We start from the raw sequence: 25,694 nt of genomic DNA, 5'->3' as shown, positions 1-25,694 counted from the left end.
TGGAAATAGGGAGGGAAAATATGATCTATAATCAAGGTAAAGCTGGCAAAATATATGTATTACACTGGTGGCTGTATATATGTGTATATATATATACACATATGTATGTATATATGTGTTACACAGGTTATAGAAAAACAACATGAGCCTCCTGCATTAAAATTGACAACAACAGGATAAGGACCAGGGGTAGGAAGAACTGACAATTTTTTACAAAACCAGGGTTTGGAAAATTTTTTATTATGTCCTTGGATGTTACCTCATAAGACTCTCTTTCTTGTGACCTGGGCTGTCAGGGTTCCTCTTTTTGTTTTCCTGATGCTACATTTTGTACAGTCAGGATTTAGTGTCCTGCAATGGAAATCACTTCTGTTTTGCTTTTGACTTTGGTATGAATTGGCTCAGATGACTTTAGAGACTGATTCTAGAGAAACTCAGCACAGCATCTATAAACTCAGTGGTTGCTGCTTGTCCTGGGGACCTGATCAATGCAGGCTCTTGGGCCCGGGTCCCTACTGTATGACTTGGTCTATAACAATAGTTTCAGTCAAGTACCTCAGTCACCACTGATGGTTCTTCTGTGCTCAAAAAGAAAGATGGCATCTCTCTGTGTGGCAGGTGAGAGGGAAGATTTGCCACCATGCAAATATCAATAGCTCAGGCACCACATCTGGTGGGTTGCATCTTGGCTGTTTTACACAGCCTTCTTTCAGACCTTGCCCTGTGCTCTCTGGGAAGAATTACTGGGTCAGCAGCCCCTCCCTCTTCTTATAGTATTTGTGATAATTCTAAATGAGATTGGTGACATCTAATTCTGTTAATAGGCTGATTTGCTAACGTGAATCTCTCTGAAATTGGGAGATTCTAACTCAAAGACAAAAGTTCCTTGTTAATCCCTTGCGTTTTGTATGATTTGGTAGTGTCTAGCAGGGCACCTTCTTACCTGTGGTGCAGAGGATTTGCTTCTCCCTCCTTAAAACATAATTCTAACTATGCTTTGCATATTTCTATGAAGGATCTGAGTGGACACTGAAAAAAAATGCCCTTCTTGTAGCAAGGTTTTAAATATTTTCATTAAAAGACACACAAGAGACAGAGTGAAACAAACCAGACCCCTAGAATTTTATTGTCAGTCAGGAACAAGTTCATATTGAGTGGCCTTGGAGTTGGGAAAACAAGAAGGAGCAGAAGATAACTAATGACTGAGGCTACTGCTTTGATTTAGCTTCTATTGCCAAAAGCTGAGCAGCACCTTTTATCCAGACTTCTGTGGTGAAAATGCCACAAAGTATTTTTCAGTAAAGCTCTGCTGGCATTTTTCAGTTTCAATGAACAAATTAGAGGAGTGAGGTACTTTATTGCTGTCTAACATAAAGCAACTTTTTTCTGTGGTCTTTAAGGAAGCTAGAGCCTTCAACTTTGTAGCCTTTTATATTGCTTGGTTACAAAGTACTTCCCAGTCTGAGGAGATGCCAGAGATGTCCATAGAGTGATGCACCTACAAAAAAATGGTGACTGTCAGGGCTACCTTTGTTCTGGAAACACCTTCTAACACAAAGTAAAAGGGATGGACATCTCCAAGAGCTTTCCTTTTGCACAGAGCAAGGGATGTTAAGGTGTCTCAGGTTAGTTCATTGCTTAAAATTCCATGTAATTGTATTTCTTCTGCTGACTGGTGCATTCAGTCTTCCTGGAAACAGATCCATCAGATAGAACTGACAAGTTAGCTGTTCATTTTTGGAAGGCACAAGTCTAATCTAATTTCTGCAGGATGTTCCTGAGCGTTTCCTCTTAGGGTAGGAAGTTCAATGGGTTGGTGATCCAGCCCATAGATGTGGTCTGTGTCCTGCACAAGGATACTGAATCCTGAACGCTCTTCAAAGGACATGCTTGGCTTTCACTTCACCAAGGAGTCTTTCTTAAGTTGTATAAAGCTTTCTAAGTCTACTAAAATATTCCTTTCCATCACTGTTTCAAACAAACCCTGACAGACTGGCAAAGCACATCATATGTACAAATGAGGGTAAAGTAAACAGCAGCATCCAGAGACCCTGTAACACTAATTGACCTTGTGCAACATTAATGCTCAATCAGTATAATTCAGTAGAAAGTCACAGGATAGCCATGAAATCACTGTGATAGTTCTTAACCACTCCTGATTAATGTCTTCTGGTCTCTCACTGATTAATTTTATGGGGTTTTGTTACTCTGGCGGGGATAGCACAGCCTCAAATGATGATATGCTTGTCTGCAAGGAGCAAAGAAAATCTGTAAGACATCCTTGTAAGAGTATATTTTTGCTCACTTTAGGGGAATAATCTGTAATATTTCTTGTCACAACTATTATTGAAAAGAGAATGTGCTGCATCTCCATCTGACAAAGTGAGCACCACTGTGGTTGCTAGCTGCTGTGGGTCAAGGTGACATCTCTGTGGGCTGGAACTTTCTGTTCAAAGGTTACTTTGAGCAGTCCACATTCACAGAGAATACTCCTTGCAGAAGCATGTGGAACCTTAAATCTGAGTCTCAAACATGCAGGGATGAAAGAAATGTTTCTCCAGGCTACTTATACACATCCTTTTGTTTTCTAAGAGGCCAAGAGAGGTTGGTCAGGAGGTTGCTTCCCCTGACTGGTAAATCTGTAGGACAGTTTATACAGCTTTGTTGGAAAATCTTGAATATGGCCAATAAACCATAAGGTTTAGTAAGCACAGTGTTCCTTAGCTTCCTTCTCTCTGAAAGAAGGAAGGAACCTTTTTCATTCTCCCTGAAAGAAGGAAGGAACCCTTTCCATACACTAGCCGGAACAGTGGGCAGTGGATTGTGCTCACTGTCCTGGCCACATCATGGTGCTGCTGCTGGGCAGAGTTGTGGCTGGAATCCATTTCAGACACCAGGACAAAATTGTGTTTTTTTTTTTTTTTTTTTTTTTCTTTAAGCCCTGCATAAACTCCCTTTTCTTTCCCACCTCTAGCACTGTTAGTCTAATTTTTTTTTATATTTAGCCTTATCTGTCTGTGGTTCGATGCCAAAGGTAAGCTGAAGCTGCTTGTAGTCTCCTGTACATGTTGCTGAAAGTGGCATACATAAGCTCAAGTATTGAATTTTGGAGGAAGTTTGTTGCTTCCATTGTAGTTTCTGCTCAGCTTTTATCTCTTCCCAGCTACGTTGCAGCCTTGTCTGCAGTCAGTTATCTGGACTTCTCTTTTTTACTGATTTAAATGTTTTTATTCTGATAAGCTGCACACTATAACGGTTGGCATAAATAATTTTTTTACCATTTACTAGGTACAAACAGTCTTGGTTCTGCACAAATAAAATCAGCTGTGTGCTTGAGGAATTTATCAGTTTTATCTGAGAGTCATATCTGCCTGTATTAACCATTGCAATGTCAAGATCAGAGCAAATTCAGGGTTAATTTCCTCCTTAATTCAAGATAGCGGTGGATGTGTGTAGTATCAAGAGGGAGTTCCTTTTGAGACTTCTTGACTCAAGGGCACTGGACTACCCAGTTTTGATCTGAAATCCAGAATGCCCATATGGCTTGGAAATCCCAGCTGCAGGGCAATCCCAGATAGGGAACAGAGGCTGAGCCTCTCCTGCCCACACATGCCAGATGTAAAAGCTGGTCCTAGGGATTGTCATTCGAGACTTTCTAGAAAGGATCTGTTTTAAACAGTTTAAAAGAGCAGGAAATTGTTTTGTGTTAAAGGCACAAAGTAGCGTCCAGAACACTAGGGAAAAAGGGTAGAGATCTCAACCTGGGTGGTAAGAAAGTTTTGTGTAGAAACATGGAGGAAGAATTGTTTTGTGCTTCTCTATTTATTTGTTGCTATGTTCTCATTTATATTGGCTCCTTGTCAAGAACCAGTGGTTCCACTGGCAAAATGGGTTCCTTCATCTTCTGTGGTCTATGCAATGTGTAGGAGTGAATGTGAAACACTTTTGTCCTGTGATCAAGTGGCATTTCATGCTTGCTTTAGCCCAAGTGAAAAATACCACAGTGGATACAAAGAGTGAGGTCTGGATATTGTGTAGTCTGGAAGACTCTTCCCTCTTGTAAAGGGAAGGACACAGAGCAGTATGACTTAAGACAAGATCCTGTGAGCAGGGAGGTCAAGGGCAATATTTTAAATGCCAAATTTGCAAACACATCCAGGAACATATTAAAGCTTATAAAAATCAGTGCTTGTCAACAGTACCTGGGAAGTAATCCTGTGCCTTGGGCTTTGAACAATTGCAGAACAATTTCTGACAGCAAAATTATATTGCTTAGGTGGTCAAAAAGGATTTATGTTGAGGAGCATCATCTATTTCCATATGCTTTCCCATACAGTGATTCTTGGTGACAGATGCAGCACTGACCCCAAAACACAAGGGGATGTAGAAATAGCACATTCCCCAATGTTGGCCTGCTCTATATGCAAAGGTGTTTGAGGAGGAATAGAGGACTTGTAACTCTTCCTTGTAAAACTGTGCCTGATGATGATGCTTGTGACTTGCTTTCAATTGGCGGCCTTGCATCCTTGATCCCAGTGTCCTTGATCAGTCATCAGGCTGATGTAAATCAAGCTGCCCATGTGCATCTTGAGCTGTAGAGAGTGTAAAATCTGAAACATTCTGATATAAATACAAACCTTTCTCACATCAGAAACAAAGAAAACAAAAGTGAAGTGCTTTGGCACTTAGTTGTTTAGAAGCTGCTTTAAAAGACCCCCCCCCCCCCGCCCACGCACACCACTTCCGAAAGGATTTGTTTGCAAGCCACTAATTAATTTCAGTGTCACAAACTGACTACAATTTTTAAATTTATTCCATCAGTGTGGAGCTATAATTCTAACAAACACCATTCAATTCCTATTGCATGTTTTGGGGTCCTAATAAGTGTTGAAAATACTAAATGTATCTAAATTTCATAGTCCTGCAAGCTGTCATTATACTGGATTATGAAGATGGTTGCACATATCAGTGAGGAAAGTAGCTTATTTTTTTACAGTGGTGGCATTTTTCAAAACTGGGAGCTGAGAAGCTACTGTGTAATATGGACTACGTGGCAAATATCTGATATTTTAACATTTATTTTCATCATATAGGTGTTTATTCGCAGGAATGGTTGAGATTAAATATTGCTACTCCATTTATCCCCCACTTTACTGGAGGACTTTGTATAGCTCAGTTCATTTTCAGATTAATTTTTGCATTTGTTCATTTGATGGCCTAGTATGTTGGTGAACAAAGATACACAGGTAATCAGTGGTGAATCAGGACACCTAAAAAGGATGACTTGAAACAGCTTGTGGAATAAATAAAGTACAAATTAAGACAACTCTGAAATGCACTCATGTCCTGATATCACTATAAAAAGACTTACACATGAAGCAAGGCAGGCCTTCATGTAGTCCTCTTTGAATGCACTTGCTAAATACAAGGTGATAAATGTCACAGCTTATGCAACTGTCCAGTTTGTGCAAGTGTCTGAATGACAGAAGCACTGAAGAAGAATTGTTTCATGTAGTACAAAGATGTTGATACTGAATGCTGTTAATGTAGAATTGGGTAATGGTAGTGATGTTTTAGCTTTCAGGGGAACATTATGTAAGAAAGAGAACAGTGGAATAGTTTCAAATTAAGCATTGAAGATTATGGCCTGCAAAAGTTGCTCTTGGATATTAGTTGTGGTCATCCAAGAGCAAATTACATAACTATTTCATAGTGTCAGAAATATCTCCTTGTCTTCCATCTTTGCATTACAAGATTTACTGTTGTTGTTCTATCTTCATTTCCTACCTTGTTTGAGGATTTTGTTTGTTTTTTTTTTTTTTTTATTCTGTGTTTAATCATTCTTCTAAAGAATATCAAATATTTAGTTTTCTATTTGCCTTTTTTGAAAGCAAAAGATCCTGATATGTAGTTGTATCCTTGGGAAGAAAACATCTGACCATCTTTTGACACCCCCAGATATTGGAATCTGAGCCCTCAGCTTCATGTCTCAATGTTTAGAAAGCAACAGCAAACACACAACACAACATAGGTTGAAGATGAAATACAAAATAATTATTCTGGATGCTTATAAGATCTTTATCTGCTAATTCTTTAAATTTTGATGCAGTGAGTGTTGCAAAATAAGAGAGGTGGAAAACAGTGTGATGCTAGTGTCATAAGAATCAAAGTATGTGATATATCCGAGTGCTCTGTCATCTTTTGCATGCTATGAGCTTGTATCTGAAAACTGAAAATTATTTGCACTGGAAAATCACTAGCAATTTTAAATTCCTTTTACTGCTATGATCTGGTTCTGCTATAAATTAAAGATGTTCAAAGCTGTCAAGATACACATCTGAGAAAAATCAATGGCATGCTCTGGCCCCTGAATTTGGAACAGGAGCAAAATTGGAGGAATTTAGAAATAATTGTAGTACAACTGGTATTCTAAAGCACTGTCGCTTGTCTGTTTCTTCTCACTTAACAGAGTGCAGAACAGATCAGTGCGTTGTGCCGAAACTTCCAAGAAGTCCAAGCAAGCAATATGGAAGGACAGAAGGACAACCAGGATCCACCTCCACGACCACTCGCTCGCCACCTTTCTGATGCAGATAGACTGAGGAAAGTCATCCAAGAACTTATGGACACCGAGAAGTCTTATGTCAAGGTAGAAAAAAAAACATGGCTCACTTGTTTTTGAGGCTGACCGTGACTTCTTGACAGTGTTAGCATATTTTGATCTTATCTTTATACAACCCGCCTTCCACAAGGGCCATAACCTACAAAGTCTCCTTATCTAATTGTTCCTGTTGTTTCTGGCAGACTTGCTCCTGTAGCTGAGGATTTGATGTAGTAGCATTAGTTGTAGTCAAACTGTAGCTGTATTAGAGAGCGGTCATCTGTGGGGAGAAGATACCTGCAAACAAAAGGGTTTTTTCCAGGGTATGTCTCCTAGTTTTCAAGATGAAGATAAATCTGGTAGAAGAAAACAGAATAGTCTCCTACAAATGAGTATGTGGAAAAGAGTGCATGATTATTTTTGAACCAGGAAAGTTAAAAGGCACAACTCTGGTGGGTTGTAGCCTGACATGGAAGTTATTTCTCTTCTGACTGCTAAGCCTGCAATTTGTTCGACGTATCTCTCTTCTTTTTATGAACTCTAAAATCATGTGACTGGCTGCCAAAGGAAACATGAAAACATCAATTTCATTGACCTACAGCAAGAAGGAATCATCTCCTTTTCTGGATCTCAAAACCTTTATTTACAGATGTCAGCACTTGCTGCAATAATGTTTGTGGAAGAGAAAACACTTCATCCACCACTGCAGTGCTACAGCCATATGCTGGACCCTCATTTATGTCCACCTGATGTATCTTTTAGAGCCATCGCTTGAACAAAGCATGATCTTGGAGGCTGCTGATATACATGAAATTTTGCATCAGGAAAAATCCTGGCAGGTTGCAATACTTGTTGCAGTATTTTCCGGGAGCTGCTCATTATTCCTTCTACATAGAATTTCTGGTGTATCTCTTCCTGGGGTTGGAGAGCCCTGTAGTGGGCCCCAGGCCTGCTGGGTGGGATAGTAAGTCTTCAAAAATGGCACTAATTTTTTGAAGTAACTGAAAAAGCCCATGATCACACCTACCTGACAACATAACTGAACACTTTAATAACAACTTATAGGGTTTTAAAATGCTACATTTGCCTCTGAATATTACTACAGATTTTTGAATAAGTGGCTATTTATATAGTTTATGTAACATAAATAATTAAAATATTTGATGCTGTTAATATGGATAGACTAATTTAAAAATAATAATCTGTAACAATTCTTCCTCATGCTAGGCTAAAATATAATTTGCTATAATTAAGTTGTAAAGCCTTAAGGATGGAACATTACACTGAAATCGGTTTGACTCTTAATTTAGCAGTAACTTCAGTGCTAACAACATGCAGGGTATTTTGTTACTGAGAAAGAATTGTATCTTTAGTTCCTTCCCCAAACTTACCCCTATCTCAGGGTTGCCACATAGAGAACAGTTTCCAAATGATACAGAAAAAGTGAACAAATATTCTTTTTTGCAGGACTTGAGCTGCCTCTTTGAGCTATACTTGGAGCCCCTTCAAAAAGAAACCTTCCTTACTCAGGATGAGGTGAGGGAATATCTGAAAAAAGGTCGTTGTCATTCTTTTATGGGTTAAGACCTTGGCACTTGGGTTTTTCATTGCTGAGAGTGTGACAGAAAAAGCAAACGACAAAGATGTCAATAGGAATGACTTTCCCTCTGTGTGTACATCACTTCCTTTTCTTAAAGAGTAATTGTTCTTCTGAATTAACTGCTTAAAACTGAATTAACTGCAAAAACCTTCACTTTTTGCATGGATTTTTTATAAAACCTGTTTGAAAAGTATTAACAAAGACATTACTAGCCTTTGCAATCTCTTTGCATGTTTCACCTCCTTAGTCCACTGTTTTCAAAAGACCCTGTAGGTCCATGGAGTGCTGTACTTCATGGCCTGATGTTTTCCACAGATGGAGTCCTTGTTCGGCAGCCTGCCAGAAATGCTGGATTTTCAGAAGGTGTTTTTGGAGACCCTTGAAGATGGAATATCTTCTTCCTCAGATTTTAATACATTGGAAACACCATCTCAGTTCCGGGTAAATATTTCATAATTTCATACTTTGTAGTGTGCCTGCAAATGTTTGTGAAAATCTGGCTTTGAGAAGGTTCTGGCTCTTAGAAGTTTCAGAGGGTTGCTTTTATGTTTGAAGCTTTACTTTGGATTACAGAGTTCTATTGAGCAATGAAAGATAAGTGCTATTTTTCATGGTCTTATCTTGCTCCCCATGGCAAAAATTGCAACATGGGAAAAGACAGAGTAGACTTGGAGTATGTGATAAACTGGCAGTGTTTGTGAGGCAGGACTCCTTTGAAGAGAGTTTATTGTCACTGTGCTGAATTCTGCCCTGCCTGTGCTTCTCTATGCTGTGCCCAACTAACCCCCAACAGACTGGGAGCTTTTCTTGTTAAATGCCACACAAGTTTCCCATGCTGTGAGGTCCAAGAAGCAGACCTGTGAAGTGTAAATGGCTGCAGCACTACCCAGTACCTGCCCTGACTGGAGGAAGTTGATTCCCTGGCAATGGAGTCACTGGATCAGGACTGAGCGCAACTGCTGGCACGTCTCCTGAACACTTGCTGCATTTTGTGGAGCAAACATTGATAAAAAGAGAGGAGAAGGCTGTTTTCCTCCTCCCTCACTACTCCTTTCTTATATTTGCTCTGGGGGGCATTTTTCTAAAAACCTCTCTCTTGTGATTCAGTCCCTCCCACATCTTCCCAACCTCTCCTTCATCCAAAAACATCAGAGGTGTCCTGTTATTACCACCTGCCTGAAGAAAGGAAAACAGCTGGAAAGCAATCCTGTATTTGTTTTACTCTGTCCCTTCTGGCTTTGGCACTTTATGCCTTGCTTCCTATGGCTCACATTTTTTTCCCAGCACAACATAGTTATATGTCTGCTGGTTTTTGTTCCTATGCTGCCTGAAATATAAAGTAAAACAGAATACCTGCTCAGGAAGAAAGGAGAAAATTGCAGGCTATGCCTAAATAGGCTGACCTCTATACTCAGCGAAACACAAAAATATCATCAAGTTACTACCAGTAGTATATTCATGTTATATATATATATATATAATATATTTATAGAAAGATAGCAGATAATCCACCAGTGAGTCTGCTTGTCGTATGCCTGAATATTTATTTAGGATTCTAGTAGTGAACTAATATTTTGATTGTGTTGATTTCAGAAATTGCTGTTTTCCCTTGGAGGCTCCTTTCTGTATTATGCTGACCACTTCAAACTGTACAGTGGCTTCTGTGCAAACCACATCAAAGTTCAGAAAGTTCTTGAGAGAGGTAATTTATTGTCTTCATTATTGTAATTCACTTGCATGAATTCAAACTGCAGTGAACTACTGTAAAAAACTTGTCAACTTGCAGAGAATATTGGATAAAATCAAGGAATAAATATTAGTATAAAACAAGGACTAATCAGGTATCTTTCAACAGGAAGATCTAAGATCACAGGTTCTGCTGACGTATGGTATAGACCTGAAGAATAAGACTCCATTTGTAACCCCCAGGCAGTAGCCTGGAGAACTGTAGAAACACCTTCCACAACTTTGTGCTGTCTGCAGGCCCAGACTCCAGAAAAGCAGCAACAAATGGTAGAATAAATCAGGAATTACTTCCTCTGCCATTCGCTGCAATGCAGTGGAAAAATTAGAGGAATAATCTCACCTTCATAAAATTGCTCTCTCAGCCCTTTTGAATGTTATTTGATGCAGGAAATTATTATGAAATGAATAGTATATACTACTCTGTAGATCATCCATTGAAAAGGGCGAGAATTTTGGTGCTGGGTTCAAATTGCCACTCCATGTTTTTTGATTATGGTAGCTTCCATAAATTTCATGTTCAACTGACCAATTCTTTTTTTCTTTATCTAGCCAAAACAGATAGTGCCTTTAAGACCTTTCTGGATGCTCGAAATCCCACAAAGCAACATTCTTCTACACTGGAATCATATCTCATAAAGCCTGTTCAGAGAGTGCTGAAATATCCTCTGCTTTTAAAAGAGCTGGTGTCTCTGACTGACAATGAGAGTGAGGAGCATTATCATTTGACAGGTAACAACTTCTTTTCTTCTACAGGAATGAATATGAGTTAAGTTTTATTTCCCGCCCTTTCTGAAGATACAAGTAGGCATTCTGGTAGATAGCACAGAACTTGTCAAAACCTAAAGAGAATTCCCTCCCTCTCCTTAAAAGTAGTAAGTAATTTTTTTTTTGTTCCTTTAGCTAAAAGTCCTACTTGGTATGTCCAAGTCCCTTTGAGAAGTAGGTATGCCCAAGATTTGCCATGGCAAATAGGACTGGGATCTTTATCCTCATGCACAGAAGCATATCAGGTCACAGTGTTGCCTTTTGTTTTTTTTTAACCCACTGGAGAAACACTGACCAAGGCTCCATCTTGTGGTTATTATTTAGTTCTTGAAGTATGTCAAAGTTTAAGAGCACCACAGAAAGAAATATTCGTTGTTCGACGTCCTTCTGTGACTCCTGCTTGTGTAGAAGAGATCTTTGTCAAATGTTTGCAGTCCTCCCATGTGGAGAGATTTATCTGACATGCATTGCTTTTCTAGGCTCACATGCCTGGGACTTCACCCCAGCAAATTCCAGTTCAGGTCTGTCAGCACTTGGTGGATGAAAATCAAGAGATGTATTTTATGGATTGACTGTCATTTTCACAAAATGGATGCAGACAAAATACACTGTTAGTAAAAACTCATGAGGATCTTACTGACTTCAAAAGAAGCTTCCAATATCGTTCCCTTCCCCAAACAAGCTGGGGCTGGGGACTTACTTGCAGGTCAGGATAGATGACAAACTGCTAAAATTAAGAACTGATGAAACAAAGGAACCCTGTCCAATTCTGTTCTGAATTAATACAAAAGTCTAATGGAATCTAGTGACGTTCTTGTTTGGAAAACATAATTTAAACAAAACCTGGCCACCAGCATTTCATGAGTACAGCCTATGAGGAACTTGTACAGCCTAACACTGTATTTCTTTGTCCATTCTGGGATGAGACAAATGCGATTTATTTCTCTTAAAGATCATTAGATAACTTATTCCAGGATAAGTGTAGATTACTTCAGAGGATCTAGTGGCCCTTTATCTACAAGATGCAAAATCTGACCATGGTACTGTCACACTTTGGGGCCTGGTCACTGGAATGCTTATTGCAGCCTTTTCAGCCACTTAAGACACCACACGAGCATTTTTCACTTACTCTGACCAGGAAATTTTTCTTCTGCTGTTTCTATGAGAAAGTATTGATACAGAGCTAGAATTCAGCTCACCAAACATTCGGAAGGCAACATCATTTTACATGTCTCAAGGGGAATTCAATTTAAAATTACCATATTTAGAAAATAAAAATGAATTACATAACTGTGTATGAAATTTTTAAACCTTACAGAAGCACTGAAGGCAATGGAAAAAGTAGCAAGTCACATAAATGAGATGCAGAAAATATATGAAGATTACGGCACTGTATTTGACCAACTGGTTGCAGAACAAAGTGGAACAGAGAAAGAGGTAAGAGAAGAAACAACATGTTACATTCACTCTTGAAGCATTATCCAGCTTATTGTAGGGCCTTCCTCACTTCCTGAGGTAGTTTGTGGAACTTACTTGTGCTGGGCTTGCTCCATTCTCCTTGAATATTCTGACTTGTGTTTTGCCTGTCAGATTTCTTTCTGCCAGCAGGTTATGGTAAAGTTTTCAGACAGCTGCCAGAGCTGCATTCTGGACTGACAGGAATTGCAAGCAGGAGTAGATATAGTTCTCAGTAGGAAAAAAATCCCCCCTGTCAAAACATTGCAGAGATTATCCATGCCCCAAGGCATTCAGATTTTATGCTATTGAGTTCTTAAGTTCTTAACATATTTTTTCACCCGTATAAATGAAAATGGCAATTTGAGGGATTTCACGTTAAGGTCTGTTATTCTCATTCTCTGCACTTCCAGTGCTGAGGCATCCATGGGCATTTGTCAGAGCAAAATCCATTAGTTATACAGACTGTGTGCAGTCATCTCCCAGACTGGGGCACCAAGGCCTCAACTTAGCCATTTACATCAAACAATTACTACGCAGATCAAATCTGTAAAGTTGGATATCAGATATGAGAGATGTCATCTCAGTTGTTTCATTTCCTACTAGTAAAAGTCAAATTGTCCCTGTTGACTACCTGGTTTCTCATAATTTATGGGGAAATAAAACTTGACAGCCTTTGATATTCTTCAGCATTATGTTGTATCCCACAGAAGAAAGGAGCCTTAGAGTAAAAGACCTCCATTAATTCTGCCATTGGTAGTGTCATTAATACTAATTACTCTATAGAAATTAAAGTTACTTAAAGCTAATAAATCAGGTGGTTCGTAACTGGCTATATGGAAGTGTAAGATTATCAGATCAGATTAGTATAATTCCAAGTTATTAACAGTAAGAACTTCTGCCCAGCTTCCATAACTTAGGGGCTATTACATTGTATATTTGCAACCTGTTTTTAAAAAAGGGATTACTCACACTTTTCCTGCTGTAGTGAAGATTGCTTTCTATACATAAACACAGAAAACACAGATCCTCTAAGTTATCGATGTGTACAAAAATGCAGGACTGATGTAGATATTTATACTGCTTATTTATGTTACCTACTGTTATAATTTAATACAGGTGACAGAGCTTTCCATGGGAGAACTTCTGATGCACTCTACAGTTACCTGGCTGAATCCTTTCCCATCGCTGGGCAAAGCAAGGAAAGACCTTGAACTTACAGTGTTTGGTAAGTGTCTTTCTTAAGGACTCTGTGCTTTCAAATCTGAAGATTGCCACATTAGATCTTCTCACAGGATAAAAGCTCCAAACTCCCTTCCCTGTAGTCATGTGGTATGTAGGGTGGACTTATATGTGAAAAAATACATAGTTGTATTTTCCTAGCATGAAAAAAGTTTCTATTTATTTGCTTGCTGGTACTGTTTGCTCTGTGAGCCAGCCTTAGCTGCTGTCTTGCCTATATTTAAACTATGGAAGATTTTCAAGAGGGAATATTAGAGTCTTTAGAACATCTAATCTGTTAAATGAGGCTTTCAAAGTAGACTTGTGGGAAAATCATGTCTTGTGAATTCAGATTAACTTCTGCTTTACAGCTACTGCACTGAAATCCCCATCCAGATTATTTTAACCTGAAACTTGACGTGGAAATGAGAGCATACAAACAAGAGTCCATTTCTTAAAAAAAATATTATTTTAATATTTCAGTGGATAAACACCTTCAGAAGAACTCCAGGCTGATGACAGGTTTCTCTTTCTCAGGGCACTCCTTCCATGGGAAGCATGGTTAAGGGAGGGGATGCTTCAAACACAAGAACAAACTGTTAAACTGCAGGAATAACAGACTGTGTCCTTCACAGTACTCTCCTGCTATAGGCCCTTTACTCCACTTGAAAATGTCCACTGTCTACAGAAAGAAAATTTTTACATCTAACCCAGATCTTTTTATTTGTTTATGTGAAGACTTATGGGAGATAGGTGGTTACTGGTAGTTTCAGAATAAATGTACAGAATGGCTTCATCCTAAACGTTCAGAACAAAAGCTGAGGGAAAAATACTGCCATTGCATGAAAGTGCAGGATGAAGAACCCAATTGTCATCTCAACACAGGGCAAATGCTTTTCAATGTTTGCTTATCTCATCCTTCGCATTTCCATGACTATAATAATCAGCTTCTCCAAGATAGTATTTCCACTGAATATTGTAACATTATGCCTATAATTAACAGTTTTCTTTTTTTTTTTTCTTTCTCTTTTCAGTTTTTAAGAGGGCTGTAATACTGGTGTATAAGGAGAACTACAAACTGAAAAAGAAAATGGTAAGTCTGGTATCAGTGGAGATGGTGGCTGTTCAGGATATTACTGCAAAATGAGATGGACCATAACAGTGTTAGAGGGGGAGTGACTGAGGTGAAACACCACTTTCCCTTACTAGGCTGGAGGTCTGGCTATCCTGATGAAACAAATGCTCAGTATCTGTGTAGCAATATTTTTTGTTATTTAGTAAGCAGCATCATCTTCTGTGTGAGCCCCAAGTTGATTTAATCAAGTGGAAGATGAAACACTGCTATGCAGAAAAAACTAATTCTTCCAGATAGCATTTGTGATGGCCTACCTTACCACAGGGTGCAGGTGAAAGATCTGTGTTTTATGGGCCCTTGATTACCCTGGAAGGAAAAGAAAAGGGGAATTACAGACATAACCTTCTCTGCACTTGCTTACAGACCCGAAATGTGGAAGTCAGGTAGCAAATTGTATGTTCCAAGTACCAGTGGTGATATACTGCACCATGCTCATTGTAACAGATGGAGGAGCTCTAAAAGTAGCAGCAGCAGCTACATAATTAATGTATGCTGCTAATCAACAGTCTGTATGTTCTTTCACAGGAGACTTCTTCCCTGGTAGTACTTTTAGGCAAAGTATTATTTTTATCAGTTAAAATCAAATGGCTTTTAAAAGTTAAAGCAATTACGAATTCCAAGGTTATGTCTATCACCATTTCAACTACATTTACAAGTTCATTTTAAGGTAGTGAAGGAAAGTTTAATCAATTTAGTTTTTCTTCAAAGGCAGATCTTTTCAATTTAGTTTTTCTTCAAAGGCAGATCTTTTAAGAGTAGCACGAAACACCACCACTTCTTCTACTTCTTAGAAATATCCTTTGTTTTCTTTTTACAGCCTACTAATGCTCGTGCTGCACATAATTATGGTGACTTAGATCCATTTAAATTTCGTTGGCTGATTCCTTTATCTGCTCTTCAAGTTCGACTGGGGAACACAGCAGGTAACTCTCTTTCAGTAAATACTTTAGGACTGAATGCTTTTCTGGAATTCTGTAATATTGCTTCTTCCAGATGTCTTTCTGAGCCTCTGGAAACAAGCAGATGTAGAGAAAATACCATCTATCCACTGTTGTCTCTGCACTCAGGGGGTACATGCTTGATACATTTACAGACTTCCTTCATTTGGTATGTTGACTCCTTCTGTGCATTAAGGGAGATGTAACATGATGTGAAGGAATGACAGAATGGAAATTCCCAATAAAAGGCAGGTGGTTTACTGTAGTTGACATTCTAATGACACACTGGTGCTGTGCGTGTGCTGATCCTCATGTTTTTTCAAACAGCGGAAAGGTGACCAATTTGTGGTAGTAAAGGGCTGTGGGTTTATTTTCAAGCTGATCTTTATAGTCCTATCCACTTCTGTATGTTCTGTAAAGTGTCACAAGGTCTTTAGAGCACACCTACATGAAGGCCTGTTAAGGCTGGAAGATACAGAGAAGGAGAAAGAATGGGGGAAAGCAACTCTCCAAGAGAGAAGTTATCAAAGGCAGTGCTAGGCTGCTGCCACAAGAGAGCTCAGAGGACTTTCTCTTGGGTGAGATCTTCTGTAGCTCCACAAGTGGCTGAGTTAACACTGCCTTCTGGAGAGTGGGGGTGCTCTACCCTGGTCTTTCTAATGCCAAAGGTTTTGTGGAGTGTATGCAAAAGTAACATTTCCTTCCATGCACAGGAACAGAGAACAGCTGTATCTGGGAACTGATTCACACCAAGTCAGAACTAGAAGGCAGGCCAGAAACAATTTTTCAGTTGTGCAGCAGGTAAGCTTTACATGGAGGTTGTATTTCTCAAATCACATTAATGGAATTTAAAAAAAAAAGAGAAAATATTTTCCCCCATGTGACCTTCACATCAGCAGTTTCAAAGCGGCACTCTTTATTTGAAGCTAGGCACTATGCAAGTCTTTAACTGCAAAAAGTATAACAAATTCAAATGGGTGAATTAGGTGTAGTCAGAAATCTGCAGATACATGAACATAAGCTCCAGTATGGTATGGGCAAAGTAACTGATTTTATCACTCTCAGCTGGTTAACAGAGATTACTTTCTCATAAAGACCACTTAAGGTGGTGATTCCCTCATACAGAAGTTACCTTTCAAGTAATTTTCTAAGAGGAAGAAACTAATATCACAAAACACAAGGTGTGTGAAATGTCTAACGTTATTAAGATGTCCCTGCCCATGGCAAAGGGGTTGGAACTTGATAACCTTTATGTCCCTTCCAACCCAGAACATTCTATGATCTTATGATAGCTGTAAACCCACTACTAAAGCAAGCTTTTGAAAAAAAAAAAAAAACAAACACAACACTGCACTAAAGCCCATCAGCAGAAAGGAAGTGGGAACATTTTATCCCACTGTCTTACTTCAGCAAGGAAATTAAGTTCTGTGTTTTCTTAAACTTGCAGTGATTCTGAGAACAAGACTAACATTGTGAAAGTCATCCGTTCTATTCTGCGGGAGAATTTCAGACGTCACATAAAATGTGAGCTACCACTGGAGAAAAAATGTAAAGATCGCCTTGTCCCACTTAAGAATCGTGTACCTGCAACAGCCAAACTGGGTAAGAAACACCTTCTCAAGTGAAAACTAAAGCGCCCAGACTCCAGTGCTGGTAGGGCGTTCACAATTATTACCACGACCATAGAGTATCATGTGTCAGACCCACAAATCCCATTTCTTTTTTTTTTTTTTGGACTGGAGAAGGAGTATTTCTCTACCACTCAGTGTGTGACAGGGGCTAGAGGAGATAAGCAGACTTCCCCACACTGCAATGTGTCATTAGCTCTCTTCAGAGAAGACGTAATAAGGCCCAAATTCCTTTTGCTGGGAAGGAACAGACAGCTTTGACATACAGTATTAGCATTCTTTCCTCTGGGTTCCCTTTAATAACTCAGCCCTAGTAACATTTGCAGCTAGAACAACAGGAAAAAGGCAGGGGGTCTTGCTCCTTTCAGTGCACTAAATCTGCATCCCAGCTGATACTGTAATTAAGTACAGGCTTAAGGCATTTTAGGTAAATGAGTGGACTAGTATTTAAAGTTCTCTATCAGATCAGTCCTCTGTAAAATCCCCTTAATGTCAGAGGACCTGGAACAGTTCAGCTGCTGCCTACACTTGGGCCCTTCAGTGCTTGAGGTGCCTAAGTCAGTCTTTCTTTCTGAAGAAGTGTGTAATTTATGACTACACTTTTTTGAGGATTTGATATATGTTACACATGAAGGAAAGCACAGAGCCCTAGGATAGGTCTAATGAAAACTGTGACATGGGGAGCACACTGTCAGTATCAGGGTGCTGGCACATCTGACTTAGAATAACTATGTCCATCGTAAGTGGGATATTAAGATAAAAGGAGTGACCAATTTTTTTGCTGAAAAAATAAACCTGCATTTTTACTCTGCACAGCTTCCACAAGATCCTTGAAGGTACTGAAGAAGTCATCCAGTAGCGAGTGGAATGGTGACCAGGGGAAAGGCACCTTCCAGGACTCTGATGAGTGCAGCCTAAGCAGCAGCACTCAGAGCAGCAGCTGCCACACTTCTGAGAGCATCCAGGAGCCCAAAAAATCATCTCCTGATAAACATGCAGAGAGCACTGCATCTGACTTTTCTAATGTTCTTGTCAAAGAATCCGATATTCTCAGTGATGATGACGATGACGAGGATTATCAGAACCTAAAGAAAGGCAGCCCTACAAAAGACATTGAAATACAGTTCCAGCGGCTGAAGATTTCAGAGGAACCCAGCGCTGACTCTGAACAGGATCAGGCTGCTGAAAATGAGGAAGAAGATGGCTTTCAGATAGCAGAGCATCCAAAGCTCGTGCGGGGCCATTTTTGCCCAGTGAAGAGAAAAGTAAACAGCACAAAGCGTAGCAGAGGAACTCTAATGGCAATGCAAGAACGTCACCAATCCCTTGACAGTCACTCTGATGCTGCAAACCTGGATCTGAACTCTATTTTAGAGAGAGAATTTAGTGTCCAGAGTTTAACATCTGTAGTTAATGAGGACTGTTTTTATGAAGCTGTGGAGAGGCATGGAAAATCCTAGATTAATATTAAAACATTCATTTGAAGTCCACATAAAATTCAACAAATATTTTGCTTTAAAACTAGTAAATTCATGGAAGCTGCAGGAAAACTACTATCTGATTTTGTGCACTAATACATTTTTGCTCAAAAACAGCTGTAAAGGATTCTTAAGTTATTTTAATTTATTGTGGATCAAAAATAGATTAAGTTGGCCCAGGTTTGTAAATTAGTTCATCCCTTTCAAACATTTATTAAGACAATGTAGTGTTCTTGGGGATGGCCTCATTAATATTTTAAGTAATGTGGAAAAGGTGCTAGTGAGTGGCAGAGGGGTTTACAATGGAAAGTAGCATTGCAAACTGAATTTTTCAATACCATGGGCATTTTATTTCTTTGGTTTTCATGTCTGCTTTATTTAAAGCACAATTAAGTTATTTTAATGTGTTTTAGTGCACAACAGTGCAGAAGTTTCATTTTTGTATGTTTCAATGCTGTTTATACTTTATACATATGTGTAAATACAGAAACAAAGCTTGGCCTGTAATCTTTTATTTGACTGTATTTTTTATTTTCTCTATGAGCCTGTACAGTAAAAGACAAGTAAGTATTGTACTTAGCCATGTTTTCTACTTTTTATTGTGCTGCTTTTCTGCAACTGGAGCTTTAAATCCCAAATTCTTTGCTTCTGCATAAATGAGAAGAGTATTAGCAGACCTTGAGGCAATTGGTGCACTTTATCCTCTCGTAAGCCAGTCACTTGAGTGTATTTATAAGAGTCTTGGCTTCTGTTTTTTAAATTATTCTGCCCAGTAGGATGTTCCAGGATAACAAAAGCACAAAGATCCAACACTATCTTATATGCTGATATCTGAAAAGTATTTTTCTTCCATTTCAGTAAAGCACTGGCATTCATACAAAATTCAATTCTATCAGAAGTATTGCAACTTAATTACCTGTCTCACAACCTACCTTGTTTCTTGGTATGTGTTCTAGCCATTTCCCTGAAGTAAAAAGAACCTGGATTGTCTTTTCCCTTTTGTCTGCAGCTGAATGGAATAGAGAGATGCCCTCTCTCTCTACCACTTTCTCAAAAGTAGGTCTTTCATATCTGCACAGATGTAGGACCATCTAAACCTTCTTTTACTGAGTCAACACCTGTAGATCAAGGAGTTAAAACTAATAAAAAAACAATCAGACTTGTGCTGTTACAGCTGATTTTCCTCTTCAGCCTGTTCAGGCTGACCAGTACTTCCAAGTAAACTTTTTGTCATCTTCTTTTGCCGTAGCTCTTCTCTGTAGTTGAACACAAAAAGGCTTGGGTCTTCATCACACATTTTCCTGTATGCATTGCACAGGTTTCTAAACTGTGACATAGAGAGCTGAAAAGGACGCAGAGTTGGATCAACATCTGCTGTCATCATCAGCTGTTCTGTTCTTTTCAAGCGCCCATTTTCAGGAAACAAGGTCCTAAAAGATATGGGGTAAAGAAAAATTTCAGCAATTCACACAGACAATTACATTTTCCTTAAGAGTAACATGGAATTTACTTAATAGTAAACCTGTATTAATTATGTCACTATTTTAGCTCTGGCACTCTTAACATACTTCATTTATCTGAGCAATGGAAACATATAAGAGTCCTTTTTCTGCAAATGCAAATTATGACAACATAGCACATACATACATTATAGACTAAACACATGCACGTATGTTCATGTTTGCTAACATTAAAAAGAGCTTTGGGTATGGTTACAAGCACAGAGACTTCTTAGAATTAGCCTCATATTTAGAAAGCAACAACAGATTAAACTGTGCAAAACGATCAGATTCAAATAAATATTTCTTTCTTTCAGACAGTTCCATTCCAATAGAAAATACAGTTACCATTTGTCATTAATACCCTAATTCTAATGTCAGAAAAAAAAAAGCCAAGAAAGAAGAAAGAGCATTTAATCACCATTCACTTTTTAATATTTAGAATGTGGGAGAATGTGGCAGGAGTCCTAGATTTTGTTTTCCGCTTTGTCATTGTTCACAGATAGGCATATCAGTACATTTTACTCTAGGGTTAGATGCATTAGCACCTCTCTCTCAGAAGTTCCCCAAATTTGAATGAAGAGTATTAGGTAAGTGATTTTTAATGTCACACAAAAATACATACTACACAGTGCAAACTATTTAAAGGACCAGCTCTTATTAGCAGTAGTTCTCAGTCTAAAATAGGCCAGAAAGGCAAAAAATCTGCACATGACTCATGGGCACTTCTCAATTTTCAAATTCTATCTGTGCTATATACATAATACCTAAAAATATTGTTCATCTAATACAGTAACATACACCCTGGCCCCCCAAACCCCCCAAGATGTGTTTGGCACATGGACAAACACATGGCATTTCTGGTTGCCTGGACAAACTAGTCCAAAGGCTTTGTGCAAGAAATGATGGTTGGTTCCTGGTGGGTACATAGAACATGAAGTTAAGAAGGGGTTTAAAATTATAAGTGAAAAATGAAATTTCTGGGAAACCTGTTTGAAGTATATGCTACTTCAGGCCTTTGTCAAAAATGTCCCCATTAGTTCAGCATCTAGGTCAGCAGTGGGTTAATTTTTATTTCAATATCCCTCTTTCCTTTGATTCCATAGTTAAAAAACATACCTGGAGCAAAGTGTACCTAGTCTTTTTTTAACAGACTATGAACCATTATATAAATGTCATGAACCACAACTCAAACTATAATACGGACTTCATAGCACAATCTTATATTTCACATCTCAAATCCCAGAACTCATACACAAATATAAAGTGATCCTATTGCCTTGTTTTTATACAGTCTGTGTGATAGATAACCTTATAATGAACTTTACAGCTTTTTTATACACCAAAATTTGCTATTTTTTTCAGGTCAGCTAAAGAATAAGAGGTCTGTGTTTCTTAGCAGCACACTAGGGCTAAGGTATGATAAGCAGCTTGGGGAATACGTGACGTCCAAAAGTTCAGTTTCCCCCTCCTTGCCTCAAAAGAATGTAAAGCAGTTATTAGCAATTTGAGACTACAAAGAAGCTGGGAGGTTTTTTTTAAACGTTGGTTTAAAAACACAACTTTGTCGTGCACAATACTGTACACAACATAGATATGCTGACTGCACATGCTTTCTGCTTACATGGTCAAGAGAAACCATTCCTCCACAGTAGAAAAAAAGAAAAAAAACATCACCACCCTGTAAGTCAAAAACAAACCAGTCTAGAGTTTGGACACCTCATTTTCTAAACACTTCCAAATGCATATTCAAACTTTAACACAGAGAAATCTATACTCATTTTAGATCCAGTGTCTGCATCCCACATATCAATGGCATTCACAGCCTCAAGGAAAAAGAACCCAACAACTCAAAACTAGAGGCAAAATTCTTTGTTCATATTTAAAACGGTGACATAGAAGGCTTGTAGTAGAGTAGGGTAGTATCCACCCTAATTCTAGACTGCATCAGGGCCAAAACTATGCCCAGCAACATTCAGGGAGCCCAGGCTGCAGCAGATGCCTCTAGTCATGACAGCATCTCTGTCACACATTCTACAGTGCTGAATTCTAGGAGTTGCCAATAGTAATTCAGACACATGGCAGTGTTGGAATTTAAACAGGATCCTTGGCAAAAAGACTGCAGGTTTCTCACATCAGAGAACCTAATAAATTCCCTCAGTAAGATACTGGGAAATTCTGAGAGCCAATAAGAACCCCATAATTTGACCTTTTGACAATATCCCCAAATAAGTAAAATTTCCTACAGATGACGTAATCCTCACACTGCCATCTTTGGTTCTGCATGTTGTTACTTTTGTTTTTTAACTCAATCATTCAGTAGTTTTTGTGGTTGAGCTGGGGTTTTCCTTTCTGCAACAGACAAACAATTGAAAAGATGACCACTTTATCCTAGTGATTTTTAAGAACTTCAACTGCACTAACAAAAATACACAAGTAATTATCACATAATTACATTAGATATTAATCTCATACTTTTGTGTCCAGAAACCATTCTGAAATAGAAAGATCTGATGAACTATGACAACAGATTTAAAATTGGAAGACTAAAATCAAATGCACAGCTGACTTAGAAGCGCTGCATTTACAAAAACTTTACCTGGGAATTTTTCATTAAAAGTACTTACTCAATTCCACGGAAGCAGTATTTTCTTCTAAACTGAAAAACACTTTGAACCACTTTTTCTACCAGCTCAAATGGCTGCTGTATCTTTGGTTGTACCAATGGAGTGAAATGCACCACAGCCACATCCACCTATACAGAAAAGAAAGATAAATTAGAGTAGACATCTTCCTCTGAGACACATTACTTCTAAGTTATCTGGCTAGACATCAGCAAACAGGCACAATATAGGAAGGCATTCTTGCAGGAGGTAAGCCAGCTGTGGAGTGACTAATGTCATGGTATGGAATAAAAAGATTTGCCTTACCTTTCAAAACCCTACAGAATTTTAGTCTTAGTTATCTACATATTTCCAATTAGTTCACATGCCATCAGTACTTAGTACTTTTTACCCCCATGGCACTTTGTCCATTTAGAGCAACTTTCATGTAATCTGTAAAGTAATTAGCACTTCTGTCTTCAGATCCTTCCACAAGATAATTCTGACATAATACACAAATTAGATAATATTTTATATACAGGCTGAAGGGCAGCTGGAGAAAATTGGTATTATAATTAGAAATCAAACCCATTCCCTATATGTTTTCTGTTGCTCCAGGGCTTTCCTAAAATGTAAGCCAAGGAATTGCTTTTCAACGTTTTAAGATTTCTATTCTGTTTAAAGGAATATTACATAGAAATAAGTGCACTCAGTTTAAGTGACCACACAACTCTGTATTTACACTGTGTATCACAGTTCATCCAAAATGTTTGAATGATTCCACAAAGATAAGCTTGTACATATTCTTTTATAGTTCTCAAATCAGACTGGTTCACAGAATAGTCACTTGCCCTGTGTCTGAAAACAGAATAATATGTACACACTTTATGTTTTTTATATGTGTGTGTATATATATATGTATGCCATACAACTATATTATATATTATAACTGTATTACATAGAGCTTTCTGAATTCAGATTTCTGTATTAAAAATTAGGAGCCGGACTAAAACTCCACTTCTGCACAACAATGAATAAAGCAGTTCGTCTTCCAAACTAGAGTTTAACAACAATAAAAAGGAAAAATTTCTGTGGAGGAGCACATTGGAAACTTGTACAATGTGTACAAGTATTGTACAAATTTGTAAGTAACAGATTTTAAAAAATATTTAGTCTCTTCTTAAAAAGAGTCTGCTGAAATGATAGGCAATCACTGATTTTTTTAAAAAGATCTGACAGTCAATACTGGCACTCACAGAACATGAATTTATCATCACATGTGCTACTTCTGACAGAAAAAAAGAGACACAATCAGACCAAAGAACAGCTGCTGCTTGAACCACAGTCTCAGTGTACCAATTGTTCGAGATAACCCAGAGCACGAGAGTACTTCAAAAAAGAAAGTGTTCCTCCTACTACTTCAACCAAAACTGCTCATAGCAACTTCTGATGTGGACATAATCTGACACAAATGTACCATGCATCCATTTTGTTATTTCTGTGGGAACAGCTCAGCTGTTAAGCACATCTATCCAATACAAATGCTTCTACAATACAAATTTCAAAGGAGTTGTAAAATCCAAACAATATAAGTTTTTCATGTAGATTGAACTTACAAAGCCGAGCAAAAATTCTGGCTAGAGAAAGAAAAGAAAATACCAATTAATGGTGTTGATGAAGAAAAAACCCACAGCAAGTTTCCAGTGTTAGCACTGCTGATCCCAAGTATATACTACTGGAGTATTTTTTTTAGTTGTCCACCTTCTCTGAAAGCTAGAGTTAAAAATACAACAGAAAAAAATACTTAAAATTACTGAAATGTGAAGCACAATAACTTATTTAAAAATCAGATGACAAGAAAACTTGACATATGGAATCTGCAGTGATACACACGTAATTTATTTCCCAAAGCATATTTTTAATTTCTCAAGCATTCAGAGCATCTGCCTTTGCTATGGGTTGCTCCTATCAGGAAGACCACAGGGATATAGAAATAAAACTTATGTTCACATTGAGTATAAGACAAGTTAATGTTTTTGAACAGAGCAAAGACATACTTCACATGTCCAATCAGCTCCTTGAACAGAAATATGAAGGGCACATGCATATGTTTATCTGCAGTTTGGTCAGGAAATATAACAAGGTATTACCCCCACAAAATTAGGGGTAAGAAAACAACCAGAGTCCATGTGGCATCACCTAGTCACTTCAATTTTGCAGAAATGTTCGTAAGTGAGAAATGAGGGCTCTTTGGGAGTCAGAGCCGTATCTTGAACAAAAATTTCTGAAGGAAAAAAGCACACAATCTAGATACAGTGTACAGTTTCAGAGCCAAACAGCTCAATTTGCAATCTCAAGGCCAGTAGGCAATAGTTTCTGCTTCTGAAACAAAACACAGCACTTCTCAGTTCCATTATAGACACGGTTTTCTTTGGACCCCAGGAAAGCTGCTTGGTTACTATAGCAACAGATACAGGGGAAAGCTTTTCATTTGTAAATGGCCACTCCTTTAAAATCATACATGCTATTTTCCCCATACCTTTTAATATGTATCAAATAGAGAGTAGAATTATGAAAGCCAATGCAGTACATAAGAGCACTTAAAAGACACATGTTGATTTGATAACTTTACTAGTAATGCTTTTCACTTAACCAAGTATTTTAGAAATATTTACAAAATAACACTCAAGTCTTACGAAATAGTGAATACAAAGATCATTCAACTGATACATCCCAAATTGTCAATAGTACAGCAATTATTCACCCCTTACTGTTTTAGTACAACTGTACAATGAAGGCTTATGTTCTGGTAGGGTAGGAGGAACACATAATAGCATACAATTTAATTCACACAAGTCTGCTGCCTTGCTAATGAAATCAACACACTAAATCAGAATAAGCTTAAATGAGACAATTTTTACTAATTGTTGACAACAAAGGTCTCATAATGGGCAATACATGTACCTTGCAACAGGGCGGTATTAAAAGCAAACCCACATAACCTTTCCTCAAGATGTAATTTACT

At 38.2% G+C, this 25,694-nt stretch overlaps 2 protein-coding genes across 8 annotated transcripts in view; one reads left to right on the top strand and one right to left on the bottom strand.

Annotated features, from left to right (window-relative positions):
* TIAM2 (TIAM Rac1 associated GEF 2) overlaps positions 1–19,142 on the top strand; it is a 165,919-nt gene extending 146,777 nt beyond the window's left edge. For all 3 annotated transcript variants that reach the window (XM_053937337.1, XM_053937335.1, XM_053937336.1), the window contains 12 exons: positions 6,470–6,649; positions 8,069–8,137; positions 8,517–8,642; positions 9,795–9,903; positions 10,497–10,676; positions 12,031–12,149; positions 13,287–13,395; positions 14,423–14,481; positions 15,341–15,446; positions 16,175–16,262; positions 16,909–17,063; positions 17,906–19,142. In XM_053937337.1, the coding sequence (XP_053793312.1) occupies positions 6,470–6,649; positions 8,069–8,137; positions 8,517–8,642; positions 9,795–9,903; positions 10,497–10,676; positions 12,031–12,149; positions 13,287–13,395; positions 14,423–14,481; positions 15,341–15,446; positions 16,175–16,262; positions 16,909–17,063; positions 17,906–18,549 (1,944 nt within the window). In that variant the 3' untranslated portion in view covers positions 18,550–19,142. The remainder of the gene's footprint in view (positions 1–6,469; positions 6,650–8,068; positions 8,138–8,516; positions 8,643–9,794; positions 9,904–10,496; positions 10,677–12,030; positions 12,150–13,286; positions 13,396–14,422; positions 14,482–15,340; positions 15,447–16,174; positions 16,263–16,908; positions 17,064–17,905) is intronic.
* TFB1M (transcription factor B1, mitochondrial) overlaps positions 13,843–25,694 on the bottom strand; it is a 32,005-nt gene continuing 20,153 nt past the window's right edge. For 4 of the 5 annotated variants that reach the window (XM_053937341.1, XM_053937340.1, XM_053937338.1 and 1 more), the window contains exons 7-8: positions 22,694–22,821; positions 19,245–19,997 (exon numbers count right to left, since the gene is read on the bottom strand). In XM_053937341.1, the coding sequence (XP_053793316.1) occupies positions 19,736–19,997; positions 22,694–22,821 (390 nt within the window). In that variant the 3' untranslated portion in view covers positions 19,245–19,735. Of the gene's footprint in view, positions 13,966–14,777; positions 14,830–19,244; positions 19,998–22,693; positions 22,822–25,694 lie in introns of those variants that run through there. The other variant, XR_008429763.1, reaches the window with a different exon arrangement.

The sequence above is a fragment of the Vidua chalybeata genome, chromosome 3 (assembly GCF_026979565.1).
Source record: "Vidua chalybeata isolate OUT-0048 chromosome 3, bVidCha1 merged haplotype, whole genome shotgun sequence".
Lineage (NCBI taxonomy): Eukaryota > Metazoa > Chordata > Aves > Passeriformes > Viduidae > Vidua > Vidua chalybeata.
The sequence above is the reverse complement of the archived record's forward strand: the minus strand, read 5'-3'. Positions and strand labels throughout refer to the sequence as shown.